Consider the following 22533-nt stretch of genomic DNA (forward strand, 5'->3'; position numbering starts at 1 on the left):
AATATGGCATCCGTAAGAGTGGCGATCGAGGAAAATGAGAGAGGGTAAGGCACATCTCTGCGGATTCGAGCGCGTAGGGCCGCAGTGACTGAAAGAGACGCTGCACTAAATAAACTGCTGAGAAAGATACTGAAGCCTTAAAGAGCTCGTCGCTTTCGGAAATGCATTCGAATGTAAAAGCATGGATGGATGGAAGGATGGTTAGAGCGCCCCCTTCGAAACGGGGTGCTAACGGATGCTGTCAGCACAGTCCTATTTCCTGTCTTACGTAACTTAGTTTTAACCTTACCAAGTGCTGTCCTGGAAATAAAAATTCCAGTATGATTTATACTATACCGAATTTGTAATAAAGGAGTAATTACTCATTGACATCCACCAGAGCGCAGCCAAACGGCTACAAAAGAAAGCTATACAGCTTTCTCAATAACTTCGAAGTTAAAGAAGAATTCGTCCGAACGGGGGTTCGAACCCGGGACCACCGCTTCACCGCAGCAGTCGCTCTATCAATTGAGTTAACCGGGACGGCAAGTTTCTTTCTTCCCTTCTTTCTTTCTTTCTTTCTTTCTTTCTTTCTTTCTTTCTTTCTTTCTTTCTTTCTTTCCTTCTTTCCTTCTTTCCTTCTTTCCTTCTTTCCTTCTTTCCTTCTTTCCTTCTTTCCTTCTTTCCTTCTTTCCTTCTTTCCTTCTTTCTTTCTTTCTTTCTTTCTTTCTTTCTTTCTTTCTTTCTTTCTTTCTTTCTTTCTTTCTTTCTTTCTTTCTTTCTTTCTTTCTTTCTTTCTTTCTTTCTTTATTTCTTTCTTTCTTTCTTTCTTTCTTTCTTTCTTTCTTTCTTTCTTTCTTTCTTTCTTTATTTGTTTGTTTGTTTGTTTGTTTATTTGTTTGTTTATTTATTTATTTATTTATTTATGAATTTCTTTATTTCTTTATTTCTTCATTTCTTTCTTCCTTTCTTTCTTTCTTTCTTTCTTTCTTCCTTCCTTCCTTTCTTTCTCTCTCTCCTTCTTTCTTTCTTTTGTAGCCGTTTGGCTGCGCTCGGGTGGATGTCAATGAGTAATTACTCCCTTATTACAAATCTACTCCACCTTGGGGGACTCCCCTAAATATTTGACCTATACCGAATTTGACGCCCTACAATGTCCTTAGGTAACTTGCCTGCTCTCAATACACTATTCCTCCAACCGTATTTTACTGGCTTCTGCCGCGAACCCATTCATGTCACCTAAGCTGTTCCTAAAGAAGCAGATCATACAGGCAAGGCATTCTGAGCAATTGTCTCTACGGGTTCACCACACATTGCCTCTACAGGATTCGTCACCTTGCGCGTATTTATTCTACCATCTGTGCCTCCTAAGGCAGGCCTTGTGTTGACCTTTGGAAAAATACCGGCTGTACTGATGTGCGCACGTCCGACGAACAAATCGCAAACGCTAGCGGGTACATTGTGGACGTCACTGCAACAATACAAAGAGCGCGTGTTTTGACTTCCATGTGTGAACAATCAATAATTTTGACACCGCATCCACGAAATTAACTTCCAGTCATTCTACTTGTTCGTTTATACATGGATGCGCGTCTCCACGTTACTCTTTTTTCATTGGCTGCTAAAGAACGAGCGAGTCATTCGAAGAAGTAATTATGAGTCATTTGTCCGGCCCACGAAGCTTTGTTTTCAATTTTCTGCATCCTTTTTTTTTTACTCGAGCTATATTCTTTATGGCAATAAAGGAGATATAACTCCTGGAAGTTATTGCTTATTATTAGTGAAAACTATAGACATGTAATTTACTTTGTTTAGATTCGAATCCGGAATGGTTCCAAAACAGTTGTTTTCCGACAGCTTCGACGATGTATATTCTCACAACTCAAATTCATCTTTCTAGCCCACTCCCTGGAAAACCTAGAATAGTCCTGATTACAAAGGCATTTTTAAATGCGCACATTTAGATACGCAGTCTTTGTATCTTCGGGCCGGCCGCAGTTAAGACACGATGAGACCCGATTAATTTTGGCTGCAAAATTCCATGACGAGAAGAGCGCGAAGCTAACAGAGAACATGCGCTATTACGTCGTTTGAAGAACGCACACCGCTAAGCCCCAGCAGCAAAGACATGAAGAAAAAAAAAACGCGCTCAAAAAGAAGTAGCAGGCAGCAAAACAGGCCCCGATGTTTGGCTCCCAGTAATGAGGCAAACGCAGCTAATTTTGCCACCGGATTTCGATGACCACGAGCCAGCTCCCGAAATGGTTGGGGTTATTAGCGGAAGGCCCTTAATTAAGTCCACGATCGCCATTGGCTGCGTCAGCTGCTGCGGTCACCGGGACTTCGTAAACACGCGCGAGCCTTTCCGTGAACAGGGTATACCAGCCTGTCCGATCGCGCTAACGGTGCTCCACGTATGGGCAGAGCTGTTTTGCCCTACCGTGTGAAGGGTGCTGCGCCGTTTGACGAGGAATTCTACACCGCATTCCTGGAATCCGCTTCACTGATTGTCATGCGACCCTGCCGACACTACAGCTGCCGATTGTCCAGTGACCGTGAACGAAGCATTGAACCATTATACCGCTCCGCGATGGCGTCTTTCTTCTTCGTGATACTATCCTCACGGCTGCTTTATCAAAGCATACTGAAATCCTTTCATTTGTAAGTCTGTACGGTACCCAATACTATACCTTGTATACGGAAGGCCGTCGCAGCACGAATGTTGGAAACGACGAAGAGTAAGTACGAAGTGCCTGTATAGCTTAGCTTCGCATGGCTCTTGCACAGTCTCACTCAAAAACGTTGTGTCACCGATCATGGTAGGATAAAGAGAACAATGTAACTATCCAATGGCGCCAAGCCATGAACCCAGCTTCTGGCTCTTGGAATGCAATTATACTAGCCCACTAGCGCAGCACGCGCTGAAGGTAGCCCATGCTACTCACAGAGGGCACAATGCGGGTTCAAGAACAAAGTTTCGCCAGAGAGAAGGACGATGAGACTGACTAGCATGACCTGCGTGCACTGGACGTGTGAAGCATTCAATGCTTGTTAGTACGACGTTTAGTTTTTCATTATACAATGGCGGTTCTGTTTTTAAATCATGGGCCCTTTAGGCGCCGCCAATTTATTGAGGTCTCCGATACTCATATGCGCAAATGACGCATCAGGGACGCTGGGCGCTCAAACGGGTAGCGGTACACAATAAACGGATTTTTTTTTTTTTTTACTGAAAGCAGGCACGCAGTACGTTTGCCAATGGAGAGTGCTACAGTAGACAATGCAAATGTGGATTATATGCGTAGAATGTGCAAGACTGCTGTATACGCAGAGGCGGAAAGATAGCTGGTAGGATGCGCCAAAGCTCTCAACGCCTACGGCCTCCACCGATTGTTCGCACAGATGTGTCGAGCGCCATGTGCTTGTGATGCAGTGCTTCCTTGGGTGCACGCATTTGCTTCACGAGATAGCATACGCGAAAACTGCCCGACTCGCGTTCTTCGCCGCCGCAGAAAATTGTCTCCGAAAATAGCAGCTTGGAGTGCTGGAAGGTTTCGACCCGTCGTCTCTCCGACGCGGCCTCCCTACTGCAATCTCGTACAGAAAGCAGCGCTGGCGCCCGTATCCCAGTGCGCTGTTCGTCTCGTAAGATCTTCGCCTCGCTTTTTTATCTTCCTGATGCGCGTCAGCAGTGTGGTAGCGTTGCCGAGCTGCCATCGTCACTACCATTTGCGTTCGCGTTTACTTGGCGGCATGCTTTCCCGAATTCGAAGCGAAGTTGTCGACCCGTGCGTGTGCGTGTATGCATAGTAGATTCTTTATTGTAAACTTATATGCTTCAAATATTATCAGTGCCCTGCGTTCTGTTTTTGTCACTGCTTGTGCACTAATGGAAGCGGTCGACTAGTTCATAAAAAGAAAGAAAACAATAGGTGCCGTAACTGACATAATCACGTGCCGGAACAGGAGAAATAAAATTAAAAGTTCAATCTCCTGCGTTATGCTGTACCGCCGCTGAAACTATTACAGCGAACCGAAATCGCCCCAGTAGTTGCTAATAAAAAGCCGTAAGCTGACATGGAATAGAGCGAAGCGATAACTGAAAACGTGAATAAAAAAAGTCAAGAAACATGCTCGTTTGTTCTTGTTTTTATGTTTGTGAGACTTGTGATGTCAGCCAGTTGAGCGGCCGTATCGCTCCTTAGGCGCCATTTACTTTTTGTGTCTATGCTTTCTTGTTTAAATCAAGCGCAACGTTCCGGGTGAAAGACCAGGAAATCTATCGTCAGGAGTCTTCTTTTCACCAGCCAAGCAGACATTTTTTTTGTTGTTACTGCGTTCATCATCTGCCGTGACAACCGCGTATATCGGCGTCGCCGTCAAAGGAGACCTCCACACGCTGCCGACCTGGAGATGTCTCGACAAAAGATTGTAGCGAACTGTTCCCTTCTTGAACTCAAACTTGTTGACGTCGGCCGGCGAGGGAGCGGTGGAAACGAGTGACGAACGAAAAGTGGCCGACAGTCGGGTCAGGCTGGCGTGCCGTCCGCGTAAACACAACTGACAAGAAGGAAGGAAAACCTGCAAGCGTTAAACGCCCTAAAGGAAAACCTGGATGCGCACGAAAGGGTATAAAGTAAGCAGCGAAAACGAAAGAGAGATGCCTTGAAAAATGTCCTTCGAAGACGGCAGCATCGACGTCAGGGAAACTAGGTCTGACGGTTGGTAGAATAAAGAGCCGACCGTTCCGGTTGCGTGAAAGGCGCTTCAAAAACAAAACGAAGTATTTATTTTCACACATTTTGGAAGGACGTTTTGTGCTCCTAAAAAAGAAGGGAAAAAAAGGCAACCCAACTCGGGAAGTAAATTGAGAAAGGAGGTGTTGAAAAGTGAAAGTTGCGTAGAACAACTAAACAGGAAGTAAATTCTCAAAGCGAAAGTGAGCACGACAGGAGGCTTTCGCCGCGTTGTTTTCGGTTTCCGAGTGAAAGCAAGGGGTTTGTTTCTTTTGCGGAATCGAAGCCGCGGGGTGCCCGCGTCAAGTGCGAAAATCGGTCAGCGCGAAGCCCCACCTACGTCGCCGCTGCTCCTCTTTGCCATCTATCTTCACTTCTACGGTTTCCTTTGTCAACATCGTTGTCCGAGTTTGTGCACGGGTATTTCTTCTCGTCTTGACGAGATATGACTCACGATTCTTTTTCTTGCATCTGACCAGCTCAGTGCTGTCTTATTTTACTGTTTGTGCTGACGGATCGGAATCATTTTGCGGAGTGTTTTTCGACATTTTATATGGCGCCGTGTTCAGTGTCACTGCGTTATGTTTACCATGATTCGAAGTATCGGCAAAATAGGCGAGTTTTGATAGAAGCACATCGTTTTCTAGGAGGGCAGAACATTAGCGTCTCACATCTTTCAGCATTTTAATTCTTTTCCTCTCTCTTTCTCTCACTCTCTCTCTCTCTATCTCTCTGACTATGTGCACAGTGAACTCGTGGTGCAATGCAAACATCACAGTTCAATTTGCACAGGTGAATCATAATCCGACGACATAGTTCTGGAAATCTCTGTGTAGTTTTTTCGGCGGTAAAACCGTCCGGAAAGTGCATTTTTCTGGAAATCTTTCCAGATTCTCCTGTCTGAGCTTAAAACGTCACTTGACGATAAAATAACGCGTATGGCAGGGAAACGTCCGTCAACTGAGTGGCTATTTATGTACACTTGGCTTGTCACAACACTGAGTAGTTATACCGTGGTTCTTAATACCACGTTTGTTGCTCACTGCTTCCTCGGTTATCATCGTCATTGTAATCCTCATCCAAGATACACAAGCGGCCGGTCAGGGTACCCTCTCTTTAATTTCCAATTATACCTGAAATTAATATTTATGCACCGCTTACTAGATTATTAAGTGAAAGTGTATACTTTTCTATTACGGTCCATTCAGGGAGATCATCCAATAAGGGATGTTTACTCTGCGGGGCCATTGCAACAACTTAGGCCCCTCCTAATTAAGCAGAATCCTGTTAGGTATGTGTCACCTCAGCCTTAATAGACAGAAAAAAAGCTGTATGTGCTGCAGCTGCTCTATATAAGTTTATAACATAGTTTTCTGCGTCAGTCAGTTTAACCTTCCCTCGTGAACACCCGATATTAATCTCCTTTGAACAAACCCAGCGGAGCTCAGGAGAGGTAAGTAGTCATACGGGTCCTAAATTCGCCGTGGGTGCCCGCATATGGCACGACTCAGTGTGTAAGCCTGTCACAGTAGTCGGTGGTCTAAGAGCTGCAAGAAAAGCCATATTCAACACCAGCGTGCATCGAAAATTGCATCCTCATTACTATACCTATCGAAAAATACAATATCACCAAGCCTATTCCAGGGTGTTCGTAATGCATTCACTTATAGAAATTTTTTGGCAACAGTACGTGAATTGTATGAATTAATTTACAACCATAATAGAGACAGCGAAACTCCCAACTCACAAAGCACAAATTATAATTCTCGAAAGCATGATGTCTATGGAGTTTGCGCGATATCTCCCACTACGATTTGACTATAGCGATACGTGGATCTCGTTGCTTTGTTCTCTTTCACAGCAAACACGTTTCTTACAAGGAGGCCCGAGTTTCTTCTCTCTATTAAATATGTGCTCACAGACTTTTTTCCAAACAACTTGCGCCGCCGCGGTGGCTCAGTGGTTATGGTGCTCGGCTGCTGACCCGAAAGACGCGGGTTCGATCCCGGCCGCGGCGGCTGAATTTCTTTGGAGGAGAAATTCTAGAGGCCCGTGTACTGTGCGATGTCAGTGCACGTTAAAGAACCCCAGGTGGTCGAAATTTCCGGAGCCCTTCACTACGGCGTCTCTCATAGCCTCAGTCGCTTTGGGACGTTAAACCCCATAAACCAACCAACCAACCAAACAACTTGCAAAGGTTGGAACCACCTTTCCTCATGGATGCCTGGTATAACTGACCATATTCGTTTAAAAAATAATTTACGAGCATTCGGCTGAGTCATGAATGAGTCTGCATCTACTTGTCATGGAGCCTCGTTAAAAAAAAATGCGCTCGCCTCTCTGATGCATTTCATCTGCGAGTGTCCTTATCGCGAGACGCAAGCGATGCACACACAACAAATATTTTTTATTAAAACAGAAAGCGTACTCAGGCCATCTACGCCCACGTGAAAGCGAACTTGTGCACTTGCGTTCGGTTAGGTGGGATACCGTTGCGCAAGTGACCGGATAGCTGCATGCAATGGGCCCACGGTGGGAAGCTGATAATGCAGCGTGGCAACGTTAAGCGCGCATCACCTCCTCTTGCGCAAAAATGCCTACGAATGGCATTTTCCCTGAATCACTTATTCCGCGGTCGGGAGACGAATCCCTGGAAAAGTGCTCGGCTGCTCGTCAATGCCACTGTCTCGCTGTGTTAGCGAGAACACTCTTCCCACGCACACGCTGGCTACTGGGCACTGTCTTCTTGAATGCATTCCTCGCGTCTGGTTCGGGGACTGTCCCTGTGGGACGTATACGGAGGCCGAACGTCCACATCGCCTCTTCACCGGCTGACGGAGAGTCCGTAGAGGGAAGCCCAAGGCCGCGTTGCACGCCAGAGTCGCCACCTGTCGGGCAACCTATTCGTTTATTCGTTGTTAATCATATTTCTGCGTAACTATTCGTTGCGGCTCCCCGGCGTCAGTCTTTTACCTTTATCGGGGAGGAAGCGCGACGCGAGGGAAGGACACTGCCGACTGTCTGTGCCCGGAGGGCTTCCGAAGCCTTCAGGGCGATTGCTACACACGCGCTCGCGCGCAACCTACTGTGCTGCGAAGGCATTATTTATCGCGTCCCAATGCGCCCCTCGCCACGGCTCATCGTGCGCGCTGCGCACGCTAGAGCGCGCGGCCGTCATTGTCCGCAACGTCATCACTCTTTCAGGAGCGCCGTGCCGGCGCCGCTTTGGAGTGTTCGCGAGGGAGCTCGACAATTGCCCGTGTGATAAATTAATTGGGTGCCAGAACTTTTCGTAGCAGTTGCGATGAACGCTGGCGGCTATGGTTGCGAACAGTCGAGGGAAAACTCATCTATGCTTACTCACTCAGAAGACTATGTTGTGCATATGCGAGCAGTGTGAAGCACACCACTAACGGTGCTATGCCGAAAAAAAAGCGCTCTTATAACCCAAAAAGTCTACTTTTAGAAAATTGTGTAAAGTCTTTACTGAAAAACTTTGTATATGACTGACTGATCTTTACCCCCATAATTTCATCATCTGAAATTTTAGTCATTGCTTCAATTCGGAGCCGCCTTTCCACTGCCTTGCAGCAGCTATGGTGTCTTACAGCTGAACTTAATCAAATCTAGTGTTTGCGACACGTATGCTCCTTGTTTCTGGTGCGTAAAGCGGTAAGCGGCCACTCGCTTTTCAAGCACTCGAAATAAATCATGTAAACGGCCGCTCATTTTCCAAACACACGAAATAAATCATGTAAGAAGAATCAAAACATCGGCTTAAAAGAGCTGTTGCGTCATCAGTATTTGCATCATCGCGTAAGTATTCGCATCAAGTAGGTTCGAACCTGGTGCCCTTTCCTCCAGCAAGAGCCGTTTAAAAGTGTTGAAAGCTGTGAAAGAGAAAAGCCTCGCAATCAACAAATATTCGTTTTGCAAGAATATCATTCCTTTGTTGCCAAGGGCCCTGAAAACACGCAGCGCGCGCGAACTAACCAATGGCCAACGGGCCTTTTATCTCTCCCCTCCCGCCTTTGAGTGCAGGAGAAGCACATTTTCAATTCAATTCAATTTCATACCGCTCATGGAATCAGTTGGAAAAATCCTGGCTCAAACACGGTGTACGAAACTAGATTGCTCTCGCAAACGTCGCCGAGGCAGCAGCGTTTGCGGCGGTGTTCTGCAGGTCTCCTCGTTTGTGTTCGCAAAAGGTTAGCGCCCTCCCCGACCGTCGCAGCCGACGCGACTGGGTTAACGTTTGTCCAAGTCCTAAGCCTGGCGGCCGCCGTTTGCTTTGTCCCGCGCGCCCTACTTTGAGAGCGCCTCACGGCGGCGTGCTTCTCGTGTGATACCGGCTGAGTGCCGCCGCTTCCATTGCAGTGGGGAACGCGGGTCGGCTAGACGACTCTCAGTGTAGGGCCCGGAGTTGCTCGTTTCCGAGAACTAGCTGTACCTCCGCGCTGTGCTATAGTTGTGGTGCGTTCGCGACTGTAATGTTTGGCTGAGCCTCAAGATAAAAGTATACAACAGCTGAGTCTTGCAGGTACTGACCTATACGGGCCAGAAACGTGGAGGCTAACGAAAAATGTTTAGCTTAGGTTAAGGAACAGCAGCGAGCTATGAAGAGGAAAATGATAGGTGTAACGTTCAGACCGGAAGTGGGCAGAGTAGGTAAGGGAACAAACGCAGGTTACTGAGATTCTAGTCGAAATCAAGAGGAAGAAGTGGGCTTGGCCAGGGCATGTAACGCGAAGACAAGATAACTGCTGGTCCTTAAGGGGAACGGAGTGGATTCCAAGAGAGCGCGAGCGTAGCAGGAGGCGGTAGAAAGTTCGGTGGGCGGATGAGATTAAGAAGTTTGAGGGAACATGGTGGGCGCAGCTGGCAAAGGATAGGGTTGATTGGAGAGACATGGAAGAGGCCTTTGCCCTGCAGTAGTCGTAGTCGTAGTCAGGCTGATGATGAAGGTGTGTGGAGGAGGCCTCCAAATACAAGGATAACAACAACAAGAATTTGAGGAAAACAGTAAAGGGGCGACGACCGACTCTCAGTGTGCGGCCAACTGAACCACACCGTGAGAGAAATTATGAAGAGTGTGAAATTGGGTAACTTAATAGACTGCTGCCCTTGTACTACTGCCATGGCAGCTTGTATAAGGCTTGTATCGACTTTGTTTTGTGATATGCTAAGGGTCATAAAACCACAGTGATTAAACAGTATATAGGACAAAAGGGGAAAATTTGTTCCCTGCTGCTGGCATATGACAGACGGGTTGGGTAGAGAGCAAGAGGAAGAGTGCCTTTCTTTTTAGTTTCCACTTTTTCGCAGTATTTTTTTTTTTGTTTATATGCACACCAACCACTATCTTTTTCTATAAGCGGATTCCTCTCGGCTATCAGTGGGCGGTGTTCCGAAATGCCACCTCTTCCTTCCCGCTGTCAGCAAGCTGTGAGACATGTTTGCTCGCCTCAGAGCCCCTTGTGCAAAGTGACATTCGCTCTGCGATCGTCTCTAGCCTAGACAGATGAATCCATCACTTAGATCTAACAGCGCTAGCGACGCCTTCTTTTAACGCCAAGGCACTGTGCTAACGTTTCCCATTTGCTGATGGGAGTAACTAGATATCGAGCAAACACCACGGGTTGTTGTTTTTTTATTTTCTTGGCGCGATCGGCGCCGATGTACTAAAGGCATCAAATGAAATGCGAACAGCGGAACGCGTGACCAAGGGTCTATTTTACGCCGTCTGCCTGTCGTCGTCAGAGATAGGCGCGCTCATCCGGTTTTCAACAGTTTTGCATGCTGCTTTCTTTACTGTTCGTTCTATCGCTTTGCCACTGCGGCACCACGTGCATTCTTTTTACCAATCTTAACTTGCACATTACAATATCGCTGGCGGCCACGGTTGCACGCCGCGTGGGTAAAGCGAGTGCTCTTAGCTCCCTGGCCTACAGAACTTTAATTTTACTTCCATCCTCGGCATGTTATCAACATCTAGTCACGCTGTGAATAAATAAAGGTCGACCGGTTGCGTGACCAAAGAAAACTCAATATGACGGCCATTGAATTAAAGAAATCTTACCTCAGATGTGGCACAGTCGACAGCTCATGTGGCAGTAAAGGCACACCTGGTGTTGTCGGCTCTCCATATTCGCTGAGGCTGGTCCCAATGAGTTGAGAGCCTTGACTCGTCAGAGGACATCACGCACCGACAGTTCTCCGCCGTCCATGATGCATGGGCTCGTGCGAACACAAGCCTTGATTTTCTATTTGCTTCTGAGACTGCTGCGTTTTGCGACGGTACACAGCTTCGCAGAACAGCCTCGTATAGACGACGTCCAGTGGTTGACGTGCTGGCCCACAATTAAAAAGTGTCCTTTACCTGACGAGCCGTAATGCTGGGTGTGTCTGCTGCTGCTATCACAACAAGTACGCCTTGAACCTTGCCGGTAACCTGCTGCCTGCGCTCACGTTTCCAAGCCGCCCCACGCCACGGAAAGCCTGGAAAGTTCTGGTAAATGCAGACACTGGACGAACTGTTTTAGACTGTTTTAGCTAACCGGGTTTGCGTGTCCGCTCCACTCAGCCCACGAGCTGGAGTGGTACTGCGCATGCGCGAAACGCTAAGCCAGGTAGCGCGCGAGCGCAAGTGCGGCGTCCAAGCGGAGCGCTATGACGAGCAGGCATCGCGCAAAGCCTTCTGGTCTTGCACGCCGTGGCGCATTTAGAAATCCAACATGGCAGCCACCGGTTAAGCAGCCGCGGAGTGAAAATGTCTAGCAACGAAGATTAATTTCTGTTTTAGGGCAGAACCACAAATTATCATTTTTGTTTGTAGTTTAATTCCTGTTTTTAACACCAGGTATACCCGTGCAGCTCACCGCTGTCTACCATCAGCTAAAACGCTACTACCTGGTCATAGCTCTTGTAAGCCTGAGCGGACCAGCGTAAGTGGAGCGGACCGTCAATTCGGTCTGATAAAACTGTCTAACGACGCACTGCTGCACACCGTGACGATCAAGCGAAACTCTTCGCGCTTTTTTTTTTTTTCGGGTCGTACGCTGACGCGTGAATGTTCTATTCCAATGTATTCCAGTGCGCCAGAAACAAGCTGGTCAGGAACTGCCGCGTTGTACAGCGACCACAACCCGATCGGTCTTGTTGACTGTTCGCATCGCTGCCAGACGCCAATAGCACGACAATGATGGAAGCAAAATCAAAGAGCTGCAGACCCGGGAGCTAACAGTGCTCGCTTCAACCACGGGCTGCAGCCGATGCCACCAGAAATCACCCTGCACAAGCTGTGATCGGTGGAAAGCGCGAATGTTGCACTCCAGTGGAAAAACGAGCGTCAAAGAAAACAGAAGCAAAACTATCGCAAACCGGATGAGCACGCCTATATGTGATGGCAACGGGCAGACATAGTAAACCAGGCCTTCGGCCACGCGCTCCGCTGTTCGCATTTCCATTGACAAAAATAATACAGGCAAAAGCAATATAAGAGGGAACACGGGAGTGCGCGGCCGCCGCACTAAGCGGATCGCTGCCGCCGAAATGCGGAGAGAGTCGGTGGCAAAGACGCACGCCCAGACGCATGGCCGGCTGCCCCTGGTGCCGCTCTTTCTCGTCAGCTGTCGGCGGCATGCCTCTAATGCTTGTGAACAAAGAAAAACAAACCTGGTCATGTGATTGTATTACTGCTGCGCGTGAACTGCACACACATTATGCAGTAAGTAAAACAATATGGCTGTCACTTGTAATGAACGAGGATCGCTACGGCTAGACGACTCGTCTGTCCACGCACGCAGTAGGCTGGAAATTTGCCAAATAATGCGTACATATGCGATTTGCAAGTGTGATTGGAATGACTAGTCAATTTTTTTTTTACAATAATTGTGCATTCACCTGCTTAGACCTGTCTTTTTTTTTTCCTCGAACTCTGATTCGCAGGCAACGGCAGCTGCGACCAGGTGATCATGAGCAACAGCTCCAAGAACGGCACCATCACCAGCCCCAACTACCCCAACCCGTACCCGGCCAACACGCGCTGCAACTACCACTTCCAGGGGGAGGGCAAAGAGCGCGTCCAGATCAAGTTCACCGACTTTGACCTCTACATGCCACACGAGGGCATCAAAGAGTGAGTGTCCCGCCCGGAGTGGCATCTCTCTTGTTGTTGCATATAGCCCTTCATACCCGCTTCTACTTTTTTGGGAAGCTGCTGTCACAATCTGAATCATCACAAGGACTGCAGTGACTAAGCTTTATCCACGAGGTTTCAAAAAATTTATAACCGGGTTCCATAGGCATCATGTTGTTTACAAAAAAATGAAGAGCCAGCTTTTCTCCTTAAGACCCACTCGTTGCACTCAATAACCCGGAGTACACACTACAAGACGTTTCTTCCCGTATAAAATAAGCTAACCCGTCTGCAATCGCTCGCTGTTAGGGTCAGATGTGGGGAACAGAGATTTTATCTGAAATTAATGTGGTCCCAGTCAAGTTCGTGTGGAAGCAATACTGGTGTATCCAGGATTGACACCCTCAGGATGACGGTTTCGCGTAATTTGTTTTATCTCCATCGGCGATGTATTATAGTGAGGAACGGGGACAAACAATGCGGTCATCAGCAAAAAACGGCATGGTTACAAAATGTGATTAAATATGGTAGCTCAAAATACGTTGGTGTTTGCGAAGGAGGAAATGGAGGCGGGATGGCGGTTTCATTCGTTGCACGTCTTAGATATAAAAGATCCGAAACGTAGGTTGGTGCGGCTGCTGAGTACTCAGTCTTTGTAAAGTTTATCATTGCGAAAATAGAGATGTGACGGAGACGGAGAGTTCCCAAGGAAAGGGTTTAAATGGTGTGTCTTATGACAGAGACACAGACGGGATATTTTACGGTGAAGTAATAATCCAAGCAAGCTAAGGTGAGACTTCACGAGATTGACGCTTGTTCTGTGGTGATAGTCTGATAAAGTAAAACGCGCAGACAGATTCCGAGCGGCTTCAATGCTGTCGATGAAGTAGTATATTGATAACGCCTACTGAAGCTTTGAGTGCGCTGATGTTTTAGGGGCTAAAAGTTTTGTTTCAGTGGGAGGAAGAGAAAAACTCTTCTTAAGGTTACCCAGTGCATGTATATCATTACTTATACTGAGTTGACGGCGGGTTTGTCAAAAAAACGGTCATGCATTATATGAACGCTAACTCCGGATAGCGAGGCAAGTAAAGCTCGTTAATATTCAAACAAACTATAAATTCGTTTGAATTTAATACAGCTCAAAACGCGCCTTACTTTAGCTCTTGAAACGCTGTAATAAAAGCATAGGTTGTTACGTTTTTCAAAAAGAAACAAGTAGATTTACTTCTGTCACAATCACCAACTTGCATTCCTTGCATTAAAATCTTTCACGGTGCTGTGAATATGCTTCCTTCAGTTCTAATGGGAGCGGCCGGCATTTTCACTTTCATTCTTCTGAAAATGTCCTTCACTTCTTTTTACGTTGTCTCTGCTATTTTCTTTTCTCTAGTTTTTGGGTTGCCTTAAATTTAATGTAGCGCGCGCTTGGGGCCTATGTGGGCGCACCCAAACTTCGTTGCTCGGCCACAGCAGGCCTTTCGCAACTTATACTTTGGAGCTCGATGATTTGTCACCAACGTCCATTCCTCTTTCATTTAAATCACTGCAATATTTTCCCGCACTGACGCAACAGGGGAAAATCCAAAGGCAGTGGAGACGCAGGCCCCGTCAGAGCCCTTTTTCATCGTCTCGGTCCTAAAAGGGATAGGCAGCGAGCTGCCCGCTTTATGTTGTTAGTTTCCTCGACGACACAATTATTCATCCCCGACACACTTCTATTAACAAACTTCATTCCTTATTTTTGCCTGCCATTCCTGTCGCTTCACCATCTTGGCCCCCTCGGCCCACCGTCTTTTATCGCGCGCCTGTCTCGATAACAAATTGCAGCCGGTTACTCTGAAGGGTCTCCCTCGAGAACTCAAAGTGGGAAACGTCCAGGGGAAAAAAAGATAAAGAGGAAATGCTCGGATATATTGCGTATCCCAGCGACCCCATAGGCCTCCCTGTGCTGCGCGTCGCATATAATCGAGCTGAAAGCCTGCAGGCCTTAAAGGATCTTCCCGTGTATTTGCTCTGAACGCAGGCGCCTCCACACATGATGGTCCTGCGGAACGTCGTGCTTCTCCCATTTCTTTGTTTTGCTTCTTCGGAGACGGCTCTATTTTGAAAGTTTCTATTTTTAGAAGTCTTGCTTCAGTGGATGTTTTGCTTTCAGCCCTGCGTCCAACCTTGCTCGAAGCCATGCTTTTCCAAAGAGGTTAAAGTTGAGCTCTCAGGAGATTGTTCCGACCGACATTGACGAAGCAGTCGCTTATCGCGAGAGAAGCATATCAATGATTACAACATGTCTCGGCGGTGGACTCACTCTTCGTTTCGCGTCTATCGAGTGCGTGGTGTTTCCTGATTGTTTTTTTTTTTTTTATACGCACGTTGTACGACTCAGTGCAGGTCACGTGTTTTATAAATTGGAAAGCTGTGGAAAGCAGTCAAGAAAGGCAGCTGGTGCTGGAAGGAACTATTCTGTTGGTTTCAGAAGGAACAACATTATGTTTCCTGAGCCATTCGTGCGAGTTTTGCCGCTCACTCTTTATAGGTATGTGCTCTGTTTACAAATTTTTTAGACATAGCCTTTATGGGTACGTGCGCTATTTACCAGTTTGTTAGTGTCATAGTCTTGTCCTGTATCGCAATACAGCAAACACTAATCCACTCGAGTTGACCTTATGTCTCAAGCTCATCAACCCAGGCTTTATTTTTGAGCTAAATACTAGAAGCTAGCACCTTTTCACTGAAGCTTCGCGATATTTCGCCCTCTGTAGACACCTCTCTAGATTACTGGTGCTTGTGAAACCTCATAGTACTGATATATGCGTTAGACTTCCTTCCCATTTGCACACCGCTGCGTTATTTCTAACGTAACACCCCAAAAAGCAGTCTTTTGAGAAGTTTAAGTGAAATAAGTTAAGGTAAATCAACCGCACTTTTCTCCGGTTGTCATTTATAGATCTATATTTATCTTACAGCCTCTTGTAACGATTTATCGTCACACACACAGAGAACTCAGTCAGCGATAGCACCACGGGTAGACTTACCTGTTCGCGTTTTGTAAAGCGTGCACTACCGCAACACGGTTCGCTATGTAACAAAGCCAGCACTAAAATTGTAGGAGTGTATAAATTACATGTCAGAAAATTTGAGAAAAATACAGTGCCTTTAGTGCACGTATCGTTTAAGAATAAGAAATTTTCTTGTAAGGTTGCCTTTACAAGCCCCGCGAGCAGCGCAAAAGTAATTATTCCATGACTCTAGGATCGATGCCCACGAAATGCAACTTTTGTAAAGGGCTCTCTGTTTCACAAAAGGCGACTACTGTAACAAAGATGGCTTTACGTTTCGAACGGAACACATCATGTCATGGCTGAAAAATAGGTGCACAGCTGTGAATATGCCTGTTGTTTCAAGGAAACTAGAATTTTTAAACGCAGGTTTTCTCAGGTGTCGGGATCGCTTCTGTGGCGTTGTACTAGCAGTGCAGATGGACATCAAGAGCCAGGTGAATCATGTTAACTAATAAGCTGGTTAACTAATTTCTAACAGTTAACTTCTCATCTATTACAATTAGGCGCCTAGTTGCGATTATAAATTTCCAGCTGGTCGTTATTAATAGCCATTTCAGTTTTTAGAATCCTGACAACGTGATTACCCTTGACGTCACTACACAATAAAAATTTGCCGTTGCGCGCCCTTTGCGAGACGCGCGGACTTCAGCGCGCAACGAAGCGACGTTTACTTGATTCCATAGCGCACGTGTCACGTGACCTTCTCCCTCCTGTGTGGGCTGAAGCAGTGAGCACCAGTGAGCAGTGCAGCACTGGCGGGACAGACACGGTCACGTGGCACACGTGCCATGGAGTGACGCGAAGGGATGGGCGTCTCTTTGTGGCACGCGCTTTTCGCAAAGCATGCGCAGCGGCCAATATTTGTTGAGACACTGCTCCGATGGAAGTCCTGTTTTCAAAGTTCTAAGAACTGACATGGCTCTTACTAACGGCCAGCTAAAAACCTCTGATTTCAATGGAGCACCTAGCTCAATAAGTTAAAAAGTTAACGATTCGAAATTAGTTAACCAGCTCTTTTGTTAACATGATTCATCAGTTCTCCGATGTTCACCGACACTCATAGTATAACGCCACAGAAGCCATCACAATATCTCAAACAGCCTGCTTTAGAAAATTCTCGTCCGCCTTCGCTGAAACTCCCGTTATAACAAAGCTGGCACTCCATAGATAAAATTTATACCAAACAACTGGCTCTAGCAATAATGCCAGCTAAGGCTAGCAAATAGCAACGCTCCTAATAATTTGAAGTGTCTAATGTAAGATTCTTTTCGGACGAGACCAGATTCTTTTGGTGCATTGCGCGAATGGCAGGCAGACGGTAGGTTTTCAACCCGCTGCCTTGTCAACGCACTCATCTAAGAGAGAGGTCGTCGATTTAAATTTGCGCCTTTGAGGGAAATTTTTCAAAAGAAAGTACTTCGATTTATGCCATGGACGTGTGCAACATCGAGATTATTTTGCTTGGAGAATCCTAATGTTCCGGAATATTCCGGAGGTATTGTATGCGTATTTGATGCTTGCAGGAGTGGAGTAGGGAACGCTTTGTGCTAAACACTAACTTATCGCAAAATAGATTCATTTTCCGAAAGATAAAACATCTAAACGAGAGCTGAAACATCTTTAATAGTGTTTTTTTTTTTTGCGCATCGAGCCTCAGCGTTCCTAATTTTTTTTTATTTTTTTCTTTATTTATTCTCAGAAACAGTACACAAACTGTTGTTTGGACCCATAGCCTTTACGGCTAGTGAGGGGTCCAAATACAAAACAAGTACAATATTACTGCAGAACGTGTAAAATAAAAAAAAAACTTCAAGATTAACACACACAATTGAATTCATTCCTACATTTCCATGGAAATTAAATAGTGTTTTAAAGATGCCGAAAAGTTATTTTTTTCTTTAACTTCATTAGGGATTTCATTCCACACATGGGCTCCGTTGTATTCTAGGAGTCTCCGGCCGTACATATTGTAACAAGGTGGTAAATTAAATAGATTGTTGGTTGCAGCTCTTGTTTGTTTCATTGGTAATCTAAATAAACTAAGGGGCAGGGGGTTGTTAGATTTTATTACATTGTTTACTATTTCAACTATCTTCAGTTTATATGCCATTGATAGGGGTAAGATACGAAGCTGCTGAAAGAGTGGCCTGCTGGGGTATGTATTATTTGAATAAGTTATCATACGAATAGCTCGTTTTTGAAGGCGAGAAACAGGATCTAGGTATGTTTTATATGTACCACCCCATGCTCCCAGGCAATAAGATAATTGACTGTGCACAAAGGCGAAATACAGAATGCGTAGAATTGGAAGACCAAAGCAGTCCCTGGCCTTTAGTAAAATATGACAACCATAGGCTAATTTGGAGCAAATATTATTAATTTGTTCTTTCCAGTGCATATCAGACGCGAACAGCACACCAAGATACTTGTATTGAGGCACCCTCAGCAGAGTCGTGTTGTCGATTGTTAGAGATATATGTTCGTAGTTCATGTTCTTCCTGCGCGAGTGAAACACGGTGTACTTTATTTTCTCAGTGTTAAGGGTTAGCCCATTACTTTTAAACCACTGCGAAACTTCACTAAGCTCTTCATTAATTATACATTTAAGTGCCTCTAAATTTTCCCCTGTAAAAAGTAATGCAGTGTCATCGACATATATTACAGCTTTCGAATATTTCAGCATTGATGGAAGGTCATTAATATACAGGGAAAAGAATAGCGGCCCAAGCACGGAGCCCTGAGGCACACCTAGATTAATGCTTTGTGGTAGTGAGGCTAAATTGTTCACGACAACATATTGTTTCCGTCCTGTAAAATAGCTTCTAATTAGATCACAAATTTTCCCTCTTAAACCGTAGGTTTCCAATTTCTGTTGTAGTATTGTGTGATCAACCGTATCGAAAGCTTTTGATTCGGAAGATATACGGCGCCGGAGACGAATACATCTCCCCTGCTTTTAGCGAACATTCTGAAAACAAGCAGCAGCCTAATATAATCACGAGAAAAGGACTTTTACCGCAGAGAGCAGCTGCTATTAAAGCTCTAGTAGGCACAAACAAGGTTGAGCTGCCGTAAACTTTATTTATCCTTCAGTGGGCAGGTTCCGCTTCTTTCCCGGTAGGCCAATTTGGGACGAGACAGACCACTGCGCTGGAAGCAAGGAGGTCACGAACCCGACTGGTACCGCCTTCCAGCCTTTACGCGACCGGAAATACCCCGGCTTTCCCCGCTCGTAAGGCGTGCCTTTTCCGTTCCCAGCCGAGGCCTTGAAGCAGCGCCTGACCCAGGTTCCAGCCGTATCGATCCACCAGGTGAAACTGGGACACGCCGCTCCAGAGTGCATTCTTTCTTGTGCGCGATGCTCATCTCTGCATTCGTGGCGAGACCCGGAGTGGGCTTCTGCGGCCGGCAACGCGTGTAAATCAAGGCCCGGCGCCAAAGGCGAAACCTCGGAACCGCAACGAACATTTTGATAAGCTGGAACGAGCACCTTGGTGCGGCCGAAATCTGTCTTGGTGATTCCTCTTTTTCCTGCGGTGTTTTTCCTTACCTGCACAGACGAAGAATAAAAAAAGCTGTTGACCCATTTTTCCAACGCCATATTTAGAACGTCGGGAGCCCTGCAAACCACGGGTTGCAGTGCAGAGTGGAACGGGGGACGAGGAAGGCAGGACAAAGCAGTGTAATGCAGAGAGGTGCAACGTCAGTGGCTTTGTCACCAAAGAAGCTTGCGTCACTATCGAATTCCATCGCTTCATTGTACAGGTTTTCTCCGCTTTTGTTCCGTGGTACCCTCTTTCCCGTTATTTCCCCATGGTCTGCCAGTTCGTGCAAAACATAGATTTAATAAGCCTGTAGCTCCCTCCACATATTTAGCTCTTTTGTCAGCAAAGCCTTTGGTTCCGGCTACAAAAACAAGCACTTTTACTAACGAATTGAAAAGAGTTAAAATAATTTGGTAATTATATTCATTACGTTTTTATTTATTATAGTTGGTAATTTAGCTTTGATAGCGCAAATCTCATATCTTCAACTCTGCTCGTAAAAGCCCTACACAGGGATCAACTTTGTTTAAAGGATGTGCAAAATTATATGAGTGAATTAATTTGTTGCGATTTATTGATTGATTGATTGATTGATTGATTGATTGATTGATTGATTGATTGATTGATTGATGGATGGATTGATTGATTGATTGATTGATTGATTGATTGATTGATTGATTGATTGATTGATTGATTGATTGATTGATTGATTGATTGATTGATTGATTGATTGATTGATTGATTGATTGATTGATTGATTGATTGATTGATTGATTGATTGATTGATTGATTGATTGATTGATTGATTGATTGATTGATTGATTCCCGCTTCTCAAAACCTGCATAGTACAATTATTCAGCAAGTAGCGGAAAAGCTCAATTTTCTGGCAGTGTAAGCGTGTACCTAGATTGTAAGGCGCGGTGCTGTTCACGCACGGATATTCAAGGTGCACTGACAGATTCGAAACGGCCCACAAACGTATTTTAAATTTCAGAAGACATCCGTAGCATACATTTTCACACTCGTGTATTAGTATACACAGCTTGTGCTCAGCAGTACGAGCATATATGATTGAGAGGATTATCTCTGGTTGATCCTTTCTCGATGCGGACTTCTTTCTGCTGTCTGAACACATTACATCTTGCGGTTTATCGCCATTTCTCAAATTAGCTTTAAAATTGGTTAAATCTATAATATTAAGCTCTGTAACATAACTATTGTTCGTTCCATTATCGATGACACTTATAAAGCCATTGACACATTACTTACGTGACCTACTGGAAGCAGTTTACGTTAGCCTTTTCAAGCTCTTCTGCTGCTTATTTAGAAGAATTTTAGGCTTTCACTATCCCTTCTTGATATAACTACAACTTCAGCTGCCGCGGTGGCTCAGTGGTCAAGGTGCTCGGCTACTGACCCGAAAGACACGTGTTCGATCCCGGCCGTGGTGGTCGAATTAAGATGGAGGCTAAATTCTGGAGGCTCGTGTGCTGTGCGATTTCAGTGCACGTTAAGAACCCCAGGTGGTCGAAATTTCCAGAGCCCTTCGCTACGGCGCCCCTCATAGCCTAAGTTGCTTTGGGACGTTAAACCCCCATAAACCAGAATGGTTTCATGGCTATCTCGTGCACATACACTCGATCACGTGCACATGACTGGGCACTGCGGTGCAGGCTAAAACTACGGTATTTACAAAATAGACACGAAGTCCCGTGTTATTGATGGTGGGGTAGAAAACAAGGACAATGGGAACTGCCGGTGCTATATCTCTTGTCCCACGCCGGCTTCTTATTCTGTCGAAGTTTAAAAACAGGGAACGCTCCTATTGCGGATAGTGATAGCGTCACGTTCATCGCTGATAATCCACATAAAAGTACTTACTGCTCGCGCGCTATCACCCAATTGTGTTCGCGCATGGCACGCATGGTAATGGCGTCCTCGTTTCAACTCATCGTACAAAACAAGTCGTTTAGAAGCCAGGTCACGTTCGCTGCCAGGCAATTTCTTTTGAATCTGGAATGCGACGCCAAACCCGCTCAATGACTCCCACGGGAACGCCGCGTATTATCGGTGCTCGCATTTCTACCTCCTCTTCTGCTCCGTCTCAGTGATAGGATGGGCTCGGAGAAGCGCTTATACGTTTTTAAAAAAGAATTAGGAACAACATATTGCGATTATCCCCGCGTGACGGAAACAGCCTGCGCGTGATGACACGTTCTTGAAGCTTTTGCCCACTCCCGCTCGCACGCACGATGAAGCGTGCACGCCACCATCGCGGCTGCTGCCTTAAGACGGCGATATATACCTACTCTATGGGCCGATAGACGCCGCTGGTGCGAGAAATTTCCGCCTGATCTCCTCTTGACACGCTACGCGCACTCCACTCCGGGCTTCTGGCAGCGGGTGCTTCACCGCAGTGCAGTCTACCAAGCTGTGCAGAAAAGCTACCAATTACCCACGAAAACCCACGAAGTATCGCGAAGTGAACGAGTCGACTGCGGGCTCTTCCGGGGACATACAAACCAAATAAAAATTTGAAAGCAGTACCGTCTATACCTCTATCGATATACTAAGATGCACGTTTAGGTTCCTTTTTGGTTTTCGTTAGTTAGACGGTCCCTCGTACGTTTTCTTTTTTTTTCATTTATAAGTGATCCTATGTGTATTATATGGGAAAGAAAGCCGCCGCGGTGGCTCAGTGGTTATGACGCTCGGCTGCTGACCCTCAGGACGCGGGTTCAATCCCGGTCGCATTTCATTTGTGGCGAAATGCTAGAGGCGCGTGTACTTTGGGATGTCAGAGCACGTTAAAGAGCCCCAGATGGCCGAAATTATCCGGATCCCTCCACTAGGGCGTCCATCATATCCTGAGTCGTTTTGGGACTTTAAGCCCCATAAACCAATTGACTATATGGGAAAGAAAATTGACATGCTCAACCCTCCGTTGCCTGCGAATACTTATAAGAGGTGTACTAGCGTGTTGCCATGCAATGGCGGCTTCCTGTGAGCTTGTAGCGACCAAATAAATAAAGAGTGGTTCGTAGTGCACGTCGTTCTTTTGGTGCGAAATCAC

General features: G+C 46.0%; 1 protein-coding gene across 1 annotated transcript in view; it reads left to right on the plus strand.

Annotated features, from left to right (window-relative positions):
* LOC149358918 (suppressor of lurcher protein 1-like) overlaps positions 1-22533 on the plus strand; it is a 351348-nt gene that overhangs the window by 268796 nt on the left and 60019 nt on the right. Inside the window, exon 8 of the mRNA XM_089571104.1 lies at positions 12663-12852. Coding sequence (XP_089427230.1) covers positions 12663-12852 — 190 coding nt within the window. The remainder of the gene's footprint in view (positions 1-12662; positions 12853-22533) is intronic.

The sequence above is a fragment of the Amblyomma mixtum genome, chromosome 2, assembly GCF_055824585.1.
Source record: "Amblyomma mixtum isolate Tamu chromosome 2, ASM5582458v1, whole genome shotgun sequence".
Classification (NCBI taxonomy): domain Eukaryota; kingdom Metazoa; phylum Arthropoda; class Arachnida; order Ixodida; family Ixodidae; genus Amblyomma; species Amblyomma mixtum.